The 21,139-nt window shown below is 31.3% G+C and overlaps 5 protein-coding genes across 5 annotated transcripts; 2 read left to right on the forward strand and 3 right to left on the reverse strand.

Annotated features, from left to right (window-relative positions):
- Positions 1-52: 52 nt before the first annotated feature.
- LOC112416730 (uncharacterized) lies at positions 53-811 on the reverse strand. The gene has a single exon (XM_024771083.1). It carries the CDS (start codon positions 809-811, stop codon positions 53-55), a length of 759 nt encoding a protein of 252 aa, XP_024626851.1.
- Positions 812-2,473: 1,662 nt separating this feature from the next.
- LOC11442022 (probable small nuclear ribonucleoprotein G) lies at positions 2,474-4,474 on the reverse strand. The gene is made up of 4 exons (XM_003625798.4): positions 4,212-4,474; positions 4,058-4,080; positions 2,982-3,103; positions 2,474-2,868 (listed from the first exon to the last, which is right to left on the reverse strand). The coding sequence occupies exons 1-4, from the start codon at positions 4,244-4,246 to the stop codon at positions 2,806-2,808; spliced, it is 243 nt and encodes an 80-aa protein (XP_003625846.1). The 5' UTR covers positions 4,247-4,474; the 3' UTR covers positions 2,474-2,805.
- A 3,456-nt stretch (positions 4,475-7,930) lies between these two features.
- LOC11442023 (auxin-responsive protein SAUR15) lies at positions 7,931-8,323 on the forward strand. The gene has a single exon (XM_003625799.3). The coding sequence runs from the start codon at positions 7,931-7,933 to the stop codon at positions 8,321-8,323; it is 393 nt and encodes a 130-aa protein (XP_003625847.1).
- A 3,861-nt stretch (positions 8,324-12,184) lies between these two features.
- On the forward strand, positions 12,185-12,577 carry LOC11442024 (auxin-responsive protein SAUR15). The gene has a single exon (XM_003625800.3). The coding sequence runs from the start codon at positions 12,185-12,187 to the stop codon at positions 12,575-12,577; it is 393 nt and encodes a 130-aa protein (XP_003625848.1).
- Positions 12,578-17,169: 4,592 nt separating this feature from the next.
- LOC112416277 (uncharacterized) lies at positions 17,170-20,071 on the reverse strand. Its single transcript, XM_024769559.2, has 3 exons — positions 19,232-20,071; positions 18,866-19,025; positions 17,170-17,766 (listed from the first exon to the last, which is right to left on the reverse strand). The coding sequence occupies exons 1-3, from the start codon at positions 19,994-19,996 to the stop codon at positions 17,309-17,311; spliced, it is 1,383 nt and encodes a 460-aa protein (XP_024625327.1). The 5' UTR covers positions 19,997-20,071; the 3' UTR covers positions 17,170-17,308.
- Positions 20,072-21,139: the final 1,068 nt, after the last annotated feature.

Genomic DNA, 21,139 nt, shown 5'->3' on the forward strand with positions numbered 1-21,139 from the left:
TATCTATTGCAGCTTTTCTGGGATTAAAACCAAAAAGTACAAATCAAATATACTAATGCGAATTCAAATGATCAAGCACTTCTTCCACTAATGATGAATCACATTTGATAGACACCGGTAGTCGTCCTTGTCTTTGCATAACATCTTTCTTTATATGTGGAATACTGAATTTGTTCGAACCTTTTGCCTTCATTATTTCTACCATACATGTTTGTAGTGATATGAAAATCTTATTGCTCAAGTGGGATGGAAATATTTCAAATGATTTTTCCACTGCCGCAACTAGATCATCAATAGTCTTCGGTGCTTCCTTATGTTGCAGTGATTGAATGGCACTGAAGAAGCCAAGGTCTAAGACATTTAGTTCAGGGGAATTGGGAGGTTGACACATCAGTCGAATGTCGAACCCATCTTGTGAGGCAGCTTGACGAAATTCAATGTCGTTCTCATTGACGTGACATCTTGCGTTATCCTGTTGAATGAAAATTGGTTGGCCTATTTCATCTCTTGGCCACTTTTGTTTTATGGCAGGAATAACTTTTTCGATCAAAAACTTTCTACAAATTTCTCTATTGACTGAAGTGATGGATTTTGTTTCAAGAGTTCCTGCAACTCTATTTACACTATTTCTCTTTGCTGGCTCTTTGTAGATGAACGGAAAAACACCTATTTTATCAGAAAATGTTTCGTTCCCTTCAACATCAAATCTTGGGCGGGTAATTGCAGTTAAGAACATTACCTTTCCGATAAAGTTCTTGCTCTTGCAAGTGCGGTGTGGCTCGTCTTCATCCGGTAGCAAGTAATACTTCATAGATTTTTTGGTCATATAAAATCACTTTTCGTCTATATGTACAATGTTATGCATTGTTTTGAAGGTTGGATCATGTGGCATTGTACTACTATCCAACATTGACAAGCAAAACTTTAGTTTTTCTATCTTGTTTGCTTCAGTCAAGTAAGGCTTAATTGCACTTGTGTGGCGTTTTATACATCCACGCTTCTGCATTCTCGATAAACTGGACTTGTTTATTTTCAAAGCTTCAGCTAAATCTCGCAAAGTGGACCTATCCAACAATTTCCAGCATTAATACACAGAAGATAAAGTGCAAGCAATGTTAAGCATAAATGGTAAACATTGACGTAGTAATTTTAAAAAAAATGATAAAGCTAACTGAAAGTTAATGATTTTCATAAAAACAAAGTTACTTTGTGGCATGGCATCAAGATCATCATACCCCCACAACCAATGTAAAGCTAAGAGTTGAAGTATTGGACCTTTTTGATAATGGAACTTGAAGAAATTGATCATGATCCAGTTCAATCCTTTTTCGCCCACAATTTGTTGTTTTCCTATGAGACACATCTCCTGTGAGTTTTGCTCTCTTCCAAATACGTTTAATGACACTAACAGAGACTGAATACATTGACGCAATCAATTTTCTAGTCCCTTTTTTCAGTCTTCCTGCATGGCTGTGCTGCAAAAGAAGATGAGCAATGGCCTTACGCTCTTCGTTGCTTAAAAACTTGCGTCCATTATCTGTTCCTTCATATTGAAATGCATATTGTGTGTAATTACTCCTAACAAATGATAACAAAAATTTGAATGAAATTAAATAAAGAAGAAATACATTACCATCAGCATTAAGGACTCCTTCAGGTTCACTCTCATTAACATGTTGAACATTATCTTCAAAGTCATACTCTATATCTGCAATGTTGGTGTCATAAACTTCTTGTGGTTGGTCTTCATCAAACATAACAATCTATATTTCCTCTTCACTTTCTTCCACATAATGTTCAGGATCATTATTTGTTTCCTCTTCACATTCAGGATTAAAAGGGATGTTTAAATCTATGTTAAGAGGTGGTTCCATGGCTTCCTATAATTTTTCATGAAGAATATGTTTAATTCTCTATATGTTTATATATTGTTGTTTCATGCTCCTTGTTCTTAAAAAAAAAAGCGCCAAAAATTTGAAAATAGCGCCAGAAATTTGTTCGTAAAAATTTTAAGTTTGGAGCTTCAAATTTGAAATTTTGGGAAAAAAAGAATGATTCCAAATTTTTTTGTAGACAAAAAAAAAATGGAATGGTTATTCAAGTAGTAGTGGTTGTTATTCACGTTCATTTATATGAGGAAGTAACTAAAAAAAGTAGTAGTGGGTAATTAATATAGGAAAATAGTGAATTGTGATTTCAATTATTAGAAGGGCAAACATGGAAAAAAATATCATTTATCAACAAATTTAACAAAATAATCAACTTTCTTAAAACCCGTGTTTTTTCTAAAAGGGTCTTATAATTAGGGACGGAGGTAGTATTTTTAATTTTGAAAGTATTGAAACAATAAGAAAGGATTTACCGAATCTATATAAACCCTCCTAAAGTTCTAGATATTGTTAAAAGGGAATTAAGAAAGTAGGACAGACTGTGACATTCATTAAAAACAAATATGATTCCTTAAAACAAAACATTAGAAGTGTAAACTGTTATAGCTCCATCAACAGCTACAATTATCGATTAAAGAGCACAGAAAGAATGTGATAACTGTTATATCATGCAATAGAGAAATGTGATTTCAACTAAAAACTAAAAAGGACATGCATTAACATCATTTTAGTTAAGCCATTACCATCCACTACAACCCTAAATGCATCCAGCACTCACAAACCAACCAGAAAAGAACCTCAGATTTCTCGCTAAGATGACCATATTACAACCCACAATTACATTTTACTCCCAGCACCTAAGCGGTTTCTGTTGAAACCTTGAAATTTACTTATAAATGTTTACAATAAACAGATATTAGATGCTTCTGTTCACTGGTTCAAGCGCTTCTACAGTGACCACACTATTTCCTCTGATCACCTGCAGAAAGTGAGCGAAAATTAACAAATATAAAACCTAGCTCGAGCTCTATAAGTTGCTACATAAACAACTAATATTATTATAACTTGATAATGCATAGTATGAGGACTTACCACCATCCCTATGTCATTTTTCTCATTGCCATTCACCTCCACAGTATTGTCAACAACCAAATTCATAAATTGGTCGAAGCCACGGAGAGTACCAACAATCATGCGATTTGCATTCAGCTTGACTGCAAGATAATACCACATACTTCAGTATAATTCCTCAACTAAATCGTAAGACATGTTTTCAGCAAAGAAGCACCGATATCCATATACTCACATGTTAAACAGACAGACAGTTTAAAAATTCACAAGTACTAAACAAACATGGCTATCCCTAAACAAACCCGTAGAAAGATTTATATGAATAGTTCACACAATCACTAATAAGCTTATCCCTAAACAAAGACGTAGAAAGATTTATATGAATAATTCACACAATCACTAAAACATTTTCCCTAAACAAACCCATAGAAAGATTTATATGAGTTCAAACAATCACTAATAAGCATAAACCCCCAATTCATAGAGGAATAAAAAACGGATAAAAAATAATGATTAAGCTAAAATTGAGTAATTGACTTCCTTGAACTTCACTTTATGATGCCAAATAATATAAGCGTAATACCCCAATTCGTAAAGGAATGAAAAACGGATAAAAGATATAATGATTAAGCTAAAATTGAGTAATCGACCTCCTTCAACTCCACTTTATGATGCCAAATTAATCCAAATGACAGTATAAGCAAGAGAAATTACATTAAAAGTATCAATCGGTAAAAAAGACATGCCACACTTTTTCTCTGTAATCCAAGGAATGTTTGCAGCCAGTAAAAGCTCTCACATACAGACACTCATACATTCTTAACCACTTCTTCTATTAATTGGATCATGCTTAAATATTACAAGTTGAACATAACAATCTTCAGCTATTAATTGATCAAAAATCAAACTCCTTAACACACAATCTTGTCACTAGAAACCACTGAACTCATAGCAATAGTAAAAACACAGTGAAAGCCAAAAATTCAGTTTAAAAATTATATTTTTGCAATTCTATTAAACACTCCATCATCACACAAACAACAAAAAACCTAATTTGATGTAAAAAAAACAAACAAAGTTAGCAGAAAGAAACTTACTTTGAAGCTGTTTGTCCATGTACCTATCGAAACCCCAAATTAAAAGAAGAAGAAAAAAAAAAAACATATTAGTATTGATCAAGTGTAGTAGAAATTCAAAATCGACAAAAAATAGTAATGATAAAACGAATTGAAAAGTGTGAACAATGCTTACTTCTTCAAATCTGGTGGCTGCCCTGACCTACTCATGGTGAATTCAGGAATTGAAAGAACAAACGTAGAACGAAGATGATTTGGAGGGTACTCGTTCAAAAATTTCTAAACCACAACCCTAACTTTTGAGAATTTATTTGAAGGAAAATTGCTTTTTGACATTGAATACTTCCTATTTACACACACATTGAATACTTCCTATTTCTAAACCACAACCCTAACTTTTGATGATTTGCTATGATTTTATACGTTTCGATAGAAAAATCAAAACGCAATTTTTTTCGCGTACTCGTATCAATAAGAAGTATTCAATGTCAAAAAAACAATTCTTTATTAGAAGTTAGGGTTTGTTCTTAAGCCCATTATTAAGACCTAAATTCTAAATTTAAATTGATACGAACAACTTTACTTTCTACACGACAATTGTAGGTCATACACCCACCGAACCTTTTTTTTTGAGAGAGAACACTCACCGAACCATGAAAAGTCAATTTTACCACTAATCGCATTTAAATTGTCTCAGTTTCTCATTTTCACTATCTTAGTGCGACAAAATGATAGATTTTGATCTAGAATTTTATTTCTAAATTGTGCGTATGAAAAAACTTATATTTAGAGAGTTTAATTTCTTAAACAATTTTCGATTACTTTGAATTAGTACCACACCACTGATGATTGATCCTTTAAAAAAAAAAAATACACTGATGATTGACAACTAGAAGCATGCTCTCATAAAATAAATTAAAGACTTAATTGCAATTTGAATCATCTCACTTTTATTCACTCGTGTAATTGGTCATCAGTTTCAGTCCCTTCATGAGATATGTTAGATTCAAAATGACCCACATAATTGGGTGATGTAGAATCATCTAGGAGGACTAATTATTTTATGGTTAAATATGCTTTTAATTTTTACAAAATCACGAGCTTTCAAGTTCAATCCTTAAAAAAAATAAAAATAAAAAAACATTTTTAGTCCTTATGTATTAAAGAGGTATTCACATTGAAAGAGAAAGTTGACTCCACACTTTTATGGTAAGTCAACTCATTATCAACTGAGTCAATTTTCGTTGACATTTATTTATAAATTTTTATTGTCCATCAAAGATGTTTTTAATTGTCCACCAAAGATGTTTTGACGTATACTTATATCATTGTTTTTAAAAATAAAAATAAAAGTCGAAATTCAATGACATAACTTGGATTTAAATTTACGTGAACAAGCTTAAAGCTGCCTTTTGTTAGAGGGACAATTCGTTGCACGAGCAAGCCAAAAAACCCAAAAGGCTCAACAACTACTACTTAGTTTGAGTCAAACATCAAGTTAATATGACTAATCATGCATAAAAGATTGCACAAGCATGCACCTAACAAAAGATAAACTATGAAAAACAAATGCAAAGTAATCTTCTAGAAGAATTTAAAACCACTAACATGAATTCTAAAAGCTAAGACTACTCCAATCACCTAAACTGCTAATGTTTCATACAAAAAAGGGACAATGTAGTCATGTATGTATAGTAATATAAATTGATTGCTCAACAAAAAAAATGAATACTGGTCAAAGAATAACACCAAGAAACAAAAACGTCAATATATAATGGTTTTTCTAGTATATGACTTTTGAATTGATATTGTGGTGAGAAAAATAGCCTCCCCGTTTCAATCATTATATATGATGGAGGATTAAAAGAGAAGCAAAAGATCATGTAATTTGACGTCATGATACTGAGAATATTCTTTTCTTTGTTCAGGATTATTTTTATTTTTTTTGTTACAAGGAGTTTATCTTTAGAAGACTAATACAAATCGCTTAATTAAAAGGGTTGTTGTAACTGATTTAATTAGATTTCGTTTAAAGTTATTCCATGACATTATATTTTTTTTGAGGAAGAAATTCCATGACATTGTAAAGTATTTGTATTAATGTTAGAAATATATTTGTTAAAAGAAAAACATCATAAAGAAATTTGTAATATACATGTATACATCTCGACGTGATCATTTTATTATTCTAATAAGCTCTTTAAAAATTTATCAACATGTGATTAATTAATTAAACGAACTACTTAAATTCATCTACATTTTGGTTTGATTTTTACTTCACGATGAAATCGCATGTTAATTATTATTGCATTCACACATTTAGCCACATAGTTGTTCATTAGATTGACACGAGATGGTGTAAATTTCAAACCTATGTTTAATTATTGTTTTAATATGGAGATTTGAAATCTGCAGCTTCCAATCTCGATTCCACGATCATTGTAGCTGAATGCGGGAAGTTGGTGACGGATCACAAGCGATTCTAATTCATAGTTAACTTATTGAGAATAGTATATGAAAACATGTTAAGTGAAGAACATATGTATACAAGAATATATATTTGCAGTAGTAGGAGGTCTCTCATCGAATCCTATTGTAGAAAATCAATCATTTGAAAGTGAAACAAAATTGGTCTACAATAAGTGCGGAGAAACGAAGAATTGTACTAATTACAGCGAAGAGTTCAAGAATATCAAAGGTTGCTACAATATTTTATCATCTAAATTAAATTGTGCGCTTGCTTTTTTTTGGTGAAGACTTGCGAAACCATTTAAAAAATCGTCTACGTACACGTAAATTTCATAGAAAATATGACTTTGATATTTTATCAGTTCCACATCAAGAATATCACTCTTCTAAAATATCCATTGTTCCGTGTATAATTGTCAAGCTAAAGGCATGATCGCTGATTCAATATATTGGAACATTACATCAATAAACAATAAACCATTCAATTACTTGAATGATCACTAACATTTGACTTTCCTTACATTGATTGGGATTAGAGGTGAAGAGCGCGTTATGGAAGTAGTCATAAGAATATAGAATTTATACTCAGAAGTAGTATATACCATTTCTAGTTTTTATTTTTTAATACTAATAATGCAGGAGTACGTAGTATTAAAGTTTTAATAGGTGCAATGTAATTGATTAATACGCCTGCAAATAGTATGAACATCATATATACGTGTAATTAGATGTCACTTTCAGCAATATCAAATTTTGGAACCTTAACTAACCAATTGGTTTGTGCCATTTCATTGCCACTTAAGCTTTTATTAAGCACAAAAATAAGTTACAGTCAACAAATGTGACTTTGAGATGAAACTAATACATCACACCAACTACAATATTTTTTAATTTATTAGTATTATTTTAAAGTGATGATGTACCGCATGTTACGGAAGTTTCATATTTGAGTTTTCACTAATATTTTAATAACTCTAACATGGACTATCTCTATATTAATTCCTCTCTTGAAGAATCTGAGATTTTCTTTTTATCAGTTACTCTAGAAGTACTCAAGCCTGCTAGTACAAAATATTCTCAAGTTGGAATAGAAGAATGAGATTAATGTTTCAATCTATACTCATCATAATGAATTAATTTTATTTTATTTTTGACAAAATCATAATGAATTAGCTTTGTCACACAAAAAAACGAAATAATTAATATTTCATATTCAAAAAGTACAGGAAAGTGACTCTTGAATTTTTTAAGTAATTTCCTTACAACGTCATGTTAGTTATCTTAGCCAAATATAAAGATATGCAGTCATTATTACTTCACCTTGCACGATAGCCAATTCCTCTTATACATAACACCCTTCATATATCTATATCCCTTTCCTTATATCTTATCTTCCTGAGGTGATTTTGATTGAAAACTAACAAGATGTTAGGGAAAAAGATTGTATCTATCAAGAAACTAGCAAAAAAGGTGAAGGTTGTAGGTAGAGTTGACTCTGACCCTGCTCACTTTAAGTTGTTGAAGGAATGTGAGGAAGAAGAAAAAAAACCAATCACAAAACAAACCGGGTCAAAAAAATGTGGTGTTTTTGCACTATATGTTGGGGAGGAACGACAGAAATATGTGGTTCCAACCAGGTACCTCTCACATCCATTATTCAAAATGTTGTTGGAGAAAGCATACAATGAATTTGGGTTTGAACAGAAGAATGGCTTGGTAGTTCCATGTAGTGTTTCAGCATTTCAAGAGGTTGTTAAGGCTATAGAATGTAATAATTGTAAGTTTGACATGGGAAATATTTTTGATGAATTGATTTGAAGTAGGAGCATATGTCACACACTAATACTCCTTCATTTTTTGAGGGGTTTAGAACAAATTTCTTCTTTTTTTTTGGTCAAGTAGCCTAATGGTTAGAACTCACACAATTTAATTGTGGAGAAGTAGAGTGTCCGAGGTTCGAACCCCAGCCCCTACATATAAAATGTAATATTCCTACCAACTGAGTTAAGTTCAATGTTTAGAACAAATTTCTAGTCTAGCTATAATTAGATCAAATATATCATACACATAATGTTGTAAGAATTCTGCTCATTACCCAAATCGTTTTGCTCATTCCCAAAGTAAAAGTCCAAAATTTCATGCGCAACTTAACATGCGCTAGCGTATTTTGTACTTATGTTAAGTCATGTTGCGTGAGATAACTCACGCTGCTTTGGGAAAAAATAATTGATCAACCCAATTCAAGAAAAGGAATCAACAAAGGAATTTAATTCCCCAATTCCAAATCGATTTCGATTGCGAAATGATTGCAAATCTGAACTCATTCAAAGCATATATTGCTCGCTGAAATCAATTCCCCAATTCCTTATATATTGCCGACACAATTAAGACTTGTTTAATGTGTAAATTCTCCAGTGAAGACTCATTAAAAGCATGCTATATTGCAGTAGGTAAATTCTCCCATGTAAGACTTGTTTGCCGACAGAATTAATTGGTGTAGTTAAAGGAGGGGTTGAAAAATTGGAAACAAACCAACCGTTTCAGTGAACAACGATTTGGAATTTGCAGAATTGGATATTGCAGATTTGAAAAATGTTACGTGAAGCTTGCGTGAGTTTGGGAAGAAAATACAAAAATTGAATTTTTTTAACTTAAGTACAGAATACACCACTAGCGGTGCATGTTAAGTCACGTAAGAACATTTTGGTCTTTTACTTTGAAAATGAGCGAAACCATTTGGGGGAAGAGCAGAATTCATGCTGTAATGTACATATTTCCCAAATTTAATAGAGCTAGCTTTCACTTTGATTGAGCTATTGCTTCACATTGTTTTCAATTATAGAGACATTTTATAAATGTTGTAGTGAAACTTGATATATTTTGGTGCGGTTTCAAATCTGCAATACCCCCTCCTTAGTATTTGTTTTGTGAATTTTGTTGGTAGGCTCTCTAAAACAAAATTAAAAAAATTATGGTTAGCTATAACTCAAAAGATTATATAGAGTTTTGGTGTTCAACATTGAAATAGTTGCAGTCCTTTTGGGTCAATTAAAATTGTCACGATGCTCATGATATAGTTATCACCAACGCTCGTATATGATAATTAATTGAGAAAATATCTAACGAAATTTCGTTTCAGGTCTCAATTCAAGTCAAGGTAAACAACTTTTTAGAAAAACTAGTATAAATTTTACGAGTGAGCCAACTGTATAAAAAATTTAAATTAAAACGAACAACACTTCAAGAAGTTCAATCCATTCATAATTAACTTTGTACCAAATAGACTATAGCAAACTCTTTTTCAATGTAAAGAACTAAACCATTTGCAAAAAGGCTTCTTTAAAAAAAAAACATTTGCAAGAAGCTGATAGTCTATTTTCATTTGGAAGAAGCTGGTAGTCTATTTTCATTGATAGTCTATTTGCAAGAATGTAAGTTTCACAACAAGACGAATGAACTTATTAATTGTCGGCGTGAAAATTTGTTCCTTCTAAAAAATAATCTTGAAAGATCAAGCTAGATTTTAGGTCCTTAGTTGATATGTTTAAGGATACAAGCATTCTATGAAAGTGCAAGAAACATATGCAGTAAGTTGGTAAAGTAAAATGTATAAAGAAAAAAGGAAAAATGTGCACATAGTGTGCAGAGATAAAAATTTGAAAAGGAAATTATAAGTTAGTTGCATACATCGTTCTTTTAACGGTGTCAATAACGTATGTTATTCTGTGATAGAGTGTATTTATCTGTTGAGTATAGTTTTAAAGAACGAAAATAAACTCATTTGTATGAAATTTGATTTTACAATTGATAGATAAGACAATAAACGAACTCCTATGTTGCATGATGTCATGTGTCTTCTACTTCTCAAAAGTTTTCTTGTGCAAGTTTTCTCTTCAAATTTAAGTTTTTGGCATTGAAAAACCTATAACTACTGATTTGAAAAACTTCTTAGATAAACTTTATATAACTCATTTTAGAAGTTATGTAATTTGAAATATTTCGAGCAACTCTGATGTTACTTGTAATTGTCTTCTTCGAAATCGCAGTCTTTAAATTCTTACTTGTTCTTGATATTCGAAGATAGTGATCATAGTTTGCTTGAAACACTTTATTCAAAATTCGCACATAACATCAATTTTTATTTAGGCTTCTACAAATTTTTGGCAAATATATTTTGTTTGGGAGAACTACAATGATATTATTCGGATGTCTAATATAAAAGTATACTTATTTTTTTACAGAAGACGCTCATTTAAATTAGAGAAGGGTGAAAATGAGGAAATGCATATGCAATGGTTATTTTCTCTTATTAGTTTCTTCAACTCTGAGATCTAAGGGCAAAGGCATAAGCAAAATCCAGTGTTATCAATTAGACAATTCAAATGAGACATTAACCAACCACTTAGTCTGTTCCATTTGACAGGCACCAAAATACCTTACGGTCAGCAAATATGATGTTGAAATCAAAGTATGAAAGCAGCACCAACTACATTGTTATGCTAATATATTATTATTTTTTTAAGTATGTTTTGGTGTGCCACACCACATGTTACGGATGTTGATTTATGAGTTTTGACATATTTAATAACTAACTATTACACGTACCAACTTTCTTAGTCTCTTTGAAGATATCTGATATTTCTCAATCACCAAAAAATTAATTAAGTACACTAGAAATACTCAAGCCTGCTAGTGCATATGCTCCTAGCGGTAATAACAGAATGAGATTACTGTTTTGACGTATACTTAGTGTGTCTTTTGCCTCTAGGTGACAAAACTTGTTTTTAATCAAATTGATTCTGATTTTGGCTATGAATCTATGATTTAGTTTGAATATAGAGATGTGCTATATCAGGCGAAAAAAACACAGCGAAAGTTTCACCAAATATCAATTGGCCAATCATAAAATACATGGGGAAGTGGTGGGGTACATGGGAAGTTGTTTTAGAAAGCACAACGCTCTTGAAAAATTCGCGTGTCATTTTTTCGAGATATTAAGCTTTTTCCTTGAATATATGTGTGTAAAATTGAGTTAGTAAATAAATCATTTATATATATAATCATATAAATAAAATCAATTTAATTGAGAGCAACCAAACACATCAAAACAAATTTTACACTATTATAATCAATTTTAGGTAAAATTCATGCATGATCCTCAGTTGATTAATACTTTAAAAATGTTCAAAACTCAAATGAGGATTTGATAGTATAGATCATAATAATCATCCTCATTTTTACAATTGAAATAATGACTTAATTAATGTTAGTATGATTAAAACAACGGAAAATAAATATATAACTCGTATTAAATTGATTTCAATCAAATCACCATCATAGTGACCATGTTTAAAATTTCAAATAATTTTGGTGTTGAACTGACCTCAATGTTAACTCTAAAAAAATGGGACTAAACATGCATTTAGAAATGAATTAATTAATACTCTAGTCATAGTATTCAAAAGTAAGAAAGTGACTCTTTAATTTTTTATGTAATAGCCCTTATCATGTCATGTTATTTTAGCCAAAGATAATGCTATAAGTCAGTATTACTTCACCTTGCACAATAGCCAAGTCCTCTTATACATAGCACCCATCATATATCTATATCCCTCCCTTATATCTTATCTTTCTGAAATTAATGTTCCTTTGAGGTGATTTAGATTTACAACTAACAAGATGTTAGGGAAAAAGATTGTATCGATCAAGAAACTTGCAAAAAAGGTAAAGGTTATAGGTAGAGTTGACTCTGACCCTGCTCACTTTAAGTTGTTGAAGGAATATAAGGAAGAAGAAAAAAATCCAACCACAAAAAAAGTTGGGTCCAAAAAAAGTGGTGTTTTTGCACTATATGTTGGGGATGAACGACAGAGATACGTGGTTCCAACCCAGTTCCTCTCACATCCATTATTCAAGATGTTGTTGGAGAAAGCATACAATGAATTTGGATTTGAACAGAGGAATGGCTTGGTAGTTCCATGTAGTGTTTCAGCATTTCATGAAGTGGTTAATGCTATAGAATGTAACAATTGTAAGTTTGACATGGGAAATATTTTTGATGAATTGATTTGAAGTAAGTGCATATATCATATCACACACTAATACTCTTTCATTTTTTGGGGTATTAGGACATATTTCAGTCTAGCTATAATTTGATCACAGAAGTTGTAGTAATGCATATATCTCTAAATACAATAGAGCTAGCTTTCATTTTGATTAAGCTATTGTCACAAACTGTTTTCAATTATAATGATCTAATTCTATAGATTAGCGATATGATGAAGTTTTCAAAGTTTGCCTATCAATTATGATCAGTTGCAGTTGCTGTGTTCGTTATTGGAAGGAGTAACCGGAGGTATCAAAAGATAGAGAAATTTAAAGAGTGTTCTTGAAGCGTTAGTTAAGAAGATAAAAATAAAAATATTGTGTTGAAAAATAGTAAAAAATAATGAATTAACTTTTTAAAAGTCAAAATATTGTTAAATTCAATGCAAACATATTACTTTTGATTTTGTTAATAAGTATCCTTGTTAGCATAATCTATAATCATATTCTGCTATTGGATATGTGTAAAATATGTCGTCTTTTAAGTAGAGTTCAAATAGCAAAAGATTGAACATCTAATATATTTGAGCGTGGGGTCGAATCCGCAATACCTTCTCTACTGAGTGTTTGTGAATTTTGCAGCAGGGTCATTGAAAAAAATTAGGCCTAATTATAGCCCAAAATTTAAAGTGCAGAAACTAAACAATGAATAGTTGAGAAAGTGATACGATTATCATGATCAGCAACTGCTAGTATAAGTAAATTTATCTAAGAGAAATGATATTTGTACAATCATTTTTATACAATTTTTGTAACAACTTTCCCTCTCATATTCATATTATGTTTTTACTCTCTCTCTGTTGTTTTGGTTTTTGTGCCAATACCTCTTTTTCTTTGTAAAATTATGGTTTTCTCAAAAGTTATCAATTAAATGGTTGTTCAAATAACACAATTATTTATCTAAAGTATCCAACGAGATTTTGTTTCGGTTCTTTTTTTTTTTACAATTAAAAAATACTTTTATTAATCAAAATTCAACAACATCAATGCATATACACTATCCATCTTCTATAAAAGATCGTAGAGAGACCATATATACTACTCCCGCCATCCCATAATGCGTGTGAAATGAGCAAATGACGTGGTTAATTCGGGAGGGAGGAAATACTCATGTGCTAGAAAGTTGGACAAGGCAACACAAACAATATTCTTCTCGTACAAGTGACACCAAATTTAAGTCTTAACAACTAACAACATCACCAAAACTTCCAGGTCTTGGAACATCTCCAGTGGAAGAGCTTATCTTGATTGCTTATGATACTTTTTGTGGGCCCAAACTGCCACATTGCATCTAAGCAATCTCTAAGCAATTTTAATCATTTTTACTTCAATGCTCAAACTTTACTCATATAATCTCAATTAATCATAATTAAAGATGTATGGACAGAATCACAACACCCGGCCCCAAAAAAGGACCAAACATCATAAAGTACAAATTGTCACACCTATTCAAACCATTCCACATAGACTTCAATTCTCAAGTCAAGATAAACGGTTTCTTTGGATTGACCATTATTGCATGACTAGCTTCTGTGTTGTAGAGACGCTTATTTGAGTTAGAGAAGGGTGAAAGTAAGCGGATTGTTATTTTCAACTTTGAGATCTTCAAAATCTTCTTATCTTAATATTTTATACCATTAAATATTGAGGAAGATACATTTTTCTTTAATGTTTAAACGCCTATGTATAATAGATGAGTCAGAAATTTTGAATAATAAGAGTTTTAAATTATATAATTTGTAGCATTTGATATATATTACATTTCGTTTTTAAAAGAAAAAATATACATCACAATTATTCGCCACTATTTGTCATTTTTTGAAAATGTGCGTTGAATAATTTTATCATTTTAAATCTCAACAAAAACATCTCTTTTTATTTAAGTAAACAAGCAATTATTTATCGATTGATCTTTGATGCGATTTCGCAATTCATTCTTGATGAAAAAAGAATGAGAAATGCTTAACTACACGACACTGATTGTCGTCAAACAAGCACGAATGTACCGCAACATACAATTTCCTATTTGATTTGGTTTTTTATTTGTTAACTTTTATTTTTGGTTTGCGTGTTTTGTTTTTTATAAGCTAAATACACATCGGGTCATTTAATTTAACATTTATATTAGATTAATCCTTTTTATATTTTTTAAATTTTTAAATGGTCATATATGTTGGTAAAAATGAATAAGCTAGTCCTTAATTTTTATTTTTTTTACCAAATTGATCCATTTTTAATCCAACTTTGTTGAAAAATGCTCCCATAAGGTAAAATGTTTAAAGTGTTTATGACGGCACAAAACATGATTACCGACATACATTTTTTTCTTATTGTTTTTAAGTTTAATTTTAATTCTACGGATAAATACTTCCTCAACTATATTAAAAATTTAATCTGCAATTTTTTTTCAAATTAATCCTGAATAATACACTTATGAATTCGTTCCATGAGCTTAGCTCATTTGGTAAGGGATAATGCACAATATGTGCAGGGGTTGGGGTTCGAACCCCGGATACCCGACTTATTCATCTTTATGGTGAATTTCCCTAGCCACTAGACTATTTAACCAAAAAAAAAATCACTTATGAATTCTAGTTTTGTGAGCAATAAATTTAAACTTACCAACTTAGCATTAAACGTCAACATAAATATTTTTTAATTGAGGTTGATGAAAAAATGTTAATGGTGCATACATTGTATGACTTAAAACGACTAGGTGCACACTTTTATTAACATAAAAAATTAATTTAAAACTAAAAAAGTTAAAAAAAAAAAATTAATCCAATAAAAACGTTAAACTTAAAGAACCTCATGACGTAAGTGATATTTTTTATACGATTAAAATGATGAGAAAGATTTAAGGGTTTTAAGGGAAAAAAATAAAATTAAAACAAGATAAATAACTTAGACATAATAGTCATTCTATAAAACTATCTACAGATTTTTTTATTTTTTTTTCATGAAGAGCTACTAAATCAAGTTATTTATATAGGAACAAAATAAGCTTTTACATGGAATTGTGCTTGTCGTGCTATATGGCCTGTCGTGCCATATAGCATACCATTGCTTAGGGACAAGGAGAAATAAGTAATTTTACTTATAGCTGACTGCTGATGCATGGTGAAAGTGATTGTGTAGTGTTACTATTTAGACAGTGGATTAATTTACTCAACGCCAAAACAATTCAATTTTGAAATTGATGGTACATTGACTGTAACGTGTATTAACTAGACAGTGGATTTTAGTTTAATCTATCAGCAGTCTTCAACGGACCTCTTTATGGGAGAGATATTGATCATTGAATGAAAATGGAACGGGTAGCTCAATCCAACATTACATCACTGTGTGACGCACTATTACTATCAATCAAAGATGAAAGAACTGAGGTTTTACTATGATATTTCAACATCCACTTTCTTACAACTTTCTTTCTCATAATCATATTTTTTTTTACTTTATCTCTCTATTGCATTGGTTTTCGTACAAATGCCTACTTTTCCTTTATAAATTATGGTTGTCTCAAAAGTTGTCAACCAAATGGTTGTTCAAATAACACTCATCTTTTACTCTACGAAATCATTAATAAAAGATAAGATGTTTATCCCCAAAAAAATTTAATGTATATTTTTCTAAAATTGTCAGTGATTATCGACCTTGTGAATGTGCATTAACTTTTTCTTTGCACACTTTCAATCAATCACCACTACAATTTTTCAAAACAATGTATCTCACATTCTTTGCACCGAGATCAATCATATTTGAGGCATTTAAGTGGATATTTGTATGTTGTTTCGTTAGTTGTGGAAGTCTAGCACATTTCGCCATATCCGATCTTGTTGTCTAAACTATTTGTAGAATAGTCGGACTATCCACAATGATGGATATTTCACATTATTGGAGAAAATTCAAATCCTACATCTTATAGATAAAACTCTAAATAAAAGTTTATAAAGAAGAGACACTCTTCACCTTATGAACCAATTTGGTAAGGATGAGTTAGACTTCAAATTTTAACATGGTATCAGAGCTGGTCGAATTCAAGGATCATCTACGCACCAAGTATCGGATAGATAAGACTCTTGTAAGGATGAGTTAGACCCCGAATTAAACTCCAAATTCCAACGCACATATTACCTTCAACTTCTTAAAATATCCTTGATTCTAATGAGTTAGACCCCGAATTAAACTCCAAATTTCAACACACATATTTACCATCAACTTCTTAAAATATCCTTGATTCTAACAAATTAAAAAAGATAAACATCTTCATTTCTCGTATACCACCACCACCACAAATCGGGCACTTTCATTTTTAGAGAGATGTGGGAGAGCTATTAAACATCATGCATATGAGTTAGACCTCAAATTAAACTCCAAATTTCAACACATATTTACCTTGAACTTCTTAAAATATCCTTGATTTTAACAAATTAGAAAAGATAAACATCTTCATTTCTCGTATACTTATATGACTTCGTAAAAAAGAAAATAGTATGATCCTGCTAAACATTATAGGAGTTTTCTCATCATCATAGACGAACATTTTTTAAAGAAATATATTAAAAAGTGCAATAAATTTTATATAGTAAAGTTCAGAAAAGTAAAATACAAATTGACCAAATATGCAGATGATGAAGTATAACGACATAACTCATTGACAAAAGCCATAACCGTAAATTTGAAGGTGTTACACATTTCTCAATATTCCTCGTAAGTTTTTCCACCTTCAATAAGAATAGCCTTCATCTTGTTAATAAGCTCTTGCATTTGTTCTCTAGCGTGCAACGGGGCTGGATACACGCACACACAATCTAGCCTTCCATCCCTTATGGTGTCAAAAATACCCATAGATGGTCCCAAACCATGAACCGAAGCACACCCCATGTAGTCCTCTACTCCAACCTCTTGTTGCATCATGCCGTCGTCGTCAACCACCGTGTCCTCAAACACCGACATTATGGATGTTCTTAAGGATGATGTCAAACCAGGGTTCTCTATGGCCTTGGACATAAGAAAGTTCATGTCAGCCATGTCCGTAAAGTGCTTGTCATTGTTCTTAGAGTTGGCAAATGCTCCATAAGTTCTCTTGGCTAGTTCCCAAAGACTTTCTCCCCCTTTGATCACGTGGTTGTTGAGGATGGCAGCGTGATAAAATCCTATACATTGAAACATATGCACCTATCAATATTTCTAAATCATCATATATTACAAAATATAAATTGTTGAATATATTTTTAGTCTTCTAAATTTTTAAATATTTGTTTTTTAGTCTCTATAGAAACATTAAATTACAAGAAGTCTTTTTTTTTTTTTTTTTAGATAGACGAAATGGCAAAATCATTATAAACTCACACACATAAGTGGAGGTACCGGAGTTCAAACCCCGATCATGGCATCCGGCCTAACAATTTCGGCATTTTGCCAATTGAGCTAGGACTTATGGATTTTACAAGAAGTCTTATACATAACTTTCTCCTTCCTTCAAAAAGAAAAACTTTTAAATTAACACTTTACATCTATGATGAAAGTTAAATATTTTTAACCAAAGTAACCTCGTGTATCAAGGAAATTGATCTCTATACATAAAGTTGTTTTTGAAAAATAAAATAAAAATGTTAACGAATGTCTATAGGCATTGTTTAACGAATCAAAAGAAATGACATATTTGTAAATATATTTTGTGTTAAAGTAAACGACTCTTTCAATTTAATGGAAAGTAATTGATAAAATATTTTTAAAATATTATTCCCTCTTTTTTTTTTGTTAGTGGATGAAGGGGTAAATCATTTTAAATTCACATACAATTGTAAGGTTCTGAGTAAAGACATTCAATCGAACAATATCGCATTGCCAATTGAGTTAATTTTTACGAACTTACATACTTTTTTTTAATACGTAAATTATGTATACTTTAATGAATTTTGAAAGAAAAAAAAAAATCAATTTTTTTCATTTTTTAGATTCCTTAAAAAAATCATTCAAAAGTTTTTAATGCAACATTTATGCCTGTACGCAAAGTTCTGCTTGCTGTTACTATAAATAGTACACTACCAGCTGCAGTGTCAGTTTTTCTTTTTACGAATAAGGAATGAATGTTGATTGGTCAGTTGTATATAAGTACTGAACTTCTGTTTCCATATCCATATTAATGGTTCTAGATCAAGAATTATTACTCTAATTACCATAAATCAATTTTCTGTCCTCATAAACAAAAAGTTTAGTACAAAATTTAGTAAATGCAAGTGATAAACATACCAAAATTGTGATTTGAGAGAGGTGGGTCAAGAGTGGACCGGCAATCAGTGAGGGTAATAATCCCGTACTTCTTAGAACTATTAGTCTTGTTGCTATGTGCAGCCATTAATCCCGCTGCAGTTATTGCTCCACACAGCTTAATCCTACTCTGCTTACAACCCTGAAATAGTACAAATTTCATTTCACACATACAAATATCAAATTAATTGGTAAAAGAGAGAGAGAGGGGGGGAAAAATATAAGCTCATATGTTTGATATCACTTTGGTTAACAAGAATCGCTATAATTTTGAAGAAGCTACAATATGAGGTTTTGAAAAAATCATGGTGATTCGCGGTACCAAACATAAAATAGATTAGGGCTTACATCTAAAACCCTCTTGGTGTCAGTTTGATTGAGTTGCATTCTAACCACTTGTGAAAACCTAGCATTTTTTGTATCATTAAATTTCAAATTAGTAAACCTAAAAGAATTAACAGAGTAACTAAGCACGTCTAAACCACGCGCCCAAATATGTTTCTTCCCTTTACGACCAGGAACAAGATCCTCAATCGCCAAAGGAACAACATCCTCAACAACAACAACATTCTCCTCTTTTTCCTCATCTTTCATCAACACAAGCAACTCCCTCAAAAGTGAAACCGCAGTTGTTCTATCACATGCTGCAACATGAAGTCTCATAACCACCACCCATGTTTTTTCATCAGGCATAGCATAAATGCTAGCAACAAACATGTCAGTATCAATACCGGTACGATCTTGCCATGTGTTACGGTTCAGTTCATGTTCCATGATTTGTTGCAACGGTGAAATAGAAACAGTGTCGTTTTTGTTTTTTGCAAGAATGTTGGAAGTGACATTGATGTTGTGAGACTCGATTTTGATGAAAGGAGTGTGAGATGTAAGAAAGGAGAAAGTAGTGTCTGTGGATGATGATGATGTGTGGAGTTTTGATCTGAGGATAGGATGGGAATTTTGTAGTTTGTGGAGTGAGGTTTGAAAACGGGAAATATCAATGGGTTTTGTGATGAGTAGTGATAAAACTGCAATGCCGGTGCCACCACGAATGGCTTTGCACCAGCTACATTCTGTGCCACCAACATTACGACCTTTTGTTTCAACCGTCGACATAATAGTTAAGCTAGCTACGTAAGTGCGGAATGTGTTTTCACGTTGAGTTCAATCTTTGTGTTAGTTCAATGTTTATTTATAGCACTAACAATGACTCAGTGAGATGCATAATAGTTGGATGGTGAGATAGTTGGATAGTCTTTAATACTTACACTAGCTTTCTTGTTGCGTCATGAGCTAAACAATTGATCACTCTCATTTCTTAGTTAATGTCATCAACTACCATGTGGATAGTGTTGCACCTTTTACTTTACACTCTTATTTCTTTTGAATTAAACATATTTTACCGTTAAAATCAATACTATTAATTTTTTATTAAATAACTGTGTAAAACTTAAAAGATACACATAATTTAAGACAAATGAAGTAATATACATACGGACACACATTGTAATGTTCAAGTTTTTCAACCGTCAAAAAATTAAAAAGTTTTTCAACCATAATAGAATTCATTTGAATCGTAAATTACAACCATTGGAAGAGCGTTCACGGTGATTTTGGTTTAATCACGAACTAATGTTTAATCTACCTGTTTGGGGGCTAAAAAACATAACGACCGTAAATGCATTTTTTTTACAAAATAACGACCTTAAATACATGTGTTGGGGTAAACTAAAAAAATACATAGTAGATTTTAAAAATGCAAGGACTTTGGAAGAAACTTGAAGAAAATACCATGAAAGCAAGTAATTTTGAAATAAATAAATGAAAGTAAGGACTCCTAAAGTAAATTGCACTAAAAATAATCGATACAAAGGTAAATTTATTTGAAAACTGATGTGAATTATAAGCAACAAAAAAAAAATGTAAATTTTGTTGAAAATTAAATGCTCGAAAAGTAAATGACACGAAGCTAAATTGCTAGAAATGTAAATACGAAAAAGAAACGGTTTAAACTTAAAGATTAAATTGATTATTGCAAAAGAGGATCTCGTGCTCCGAAACCTGTGTGCATTGTGATGTTATGGCGAAAACGCATATGCACATTTTATTTGTCTGTGCAAAGGTTGTCAACCGTTGGGAGGTGGTGCAACTTAATGACATTATTCGCAATTCGCTTCGCATCGCTAACGATTTTTTCACACTTTTATTTGAATTCTTTGATAGGATGACATCTAAACAACAATCTTCGGCCTCCCCAAT

Source organism: Medicago truncatula, chromosome 7 (assembly GCF_003473485.1).
Source record: "Medicago truncatula cultivar Jemalong A17 chromosome 7, MtrunA17r5.0-ANR, whole genome shotgun sequence".
Lineage (NCBI taxonomy): Eukaryota > Viridiplantae > Streptophyta > Magnoliopsida > Fabales > Fabaceae > Medicago > Medicago truncatula.

Bases quoted from the DNA above. Each gene is read 5' to 3' on its own strand.
- LOC11442024 (XM_003625800.3), top strand. From the start codon at position 12,185: ATGTTAGGGAAAAAGATTGTATCGATCAAGAAACTTGCAAAAAAGGTA.
- LOC11442022 (XM_003625798.4), bottom strand. From the start codon at position 4,246: ATGAGTAGGTCAGGGCAGCCACCAGATTTGAAGAA. The intron at 4,081-4,211 runs GTAAGCATTGTT...GGGTTTCGATAG, and splicing joins CAGCCACCAGATTTGAAGAA to GTACATGGACAAACAGCTTC. The intron at 2,869-2,981 runs GTAAGTCCTCAT...CACTTTCTGCAG, and splicing joins AAAATGACATAGGGATGGTG to GTGATCAGAGGAAATAGTGT.
- LOC112416730 (XM_024771083.1), bottom strand. From the start codon at position 811: ATGAAGTATTACTTGCTACCGGATGAAGACGAGCCACACCGCACTTGC.
- LOC112416277 (XM_024769559.2), bottom strand. From the start codon at position 19,996: ATGTCGACGGTTGAAACAAAAGGTCGTAATGTTGGTGGCACAGAATGT. The intron at 19,026-19,231 runs GTAAGCCCTAAT...GTACTATTTCAG, and splicing joins ACACCAAGAGGGTTTTAGAT to GGTTGTAAGCAGAGTAGGAT. The intron at 17,767-18,865 runs GTATGTTTATCA...TTCAATGTATAG, and splicing joins TCTCTCAAATCACAATTTTG to GATTTTATCACGCTGCCATC.
- LOC11442023 (XM_003625799.3), top strand. From the start codon at position 7,931: ATGTTAGGGAAAAAGATTGTATCTATCAAGAAACTAGCAAAAAAGGTG.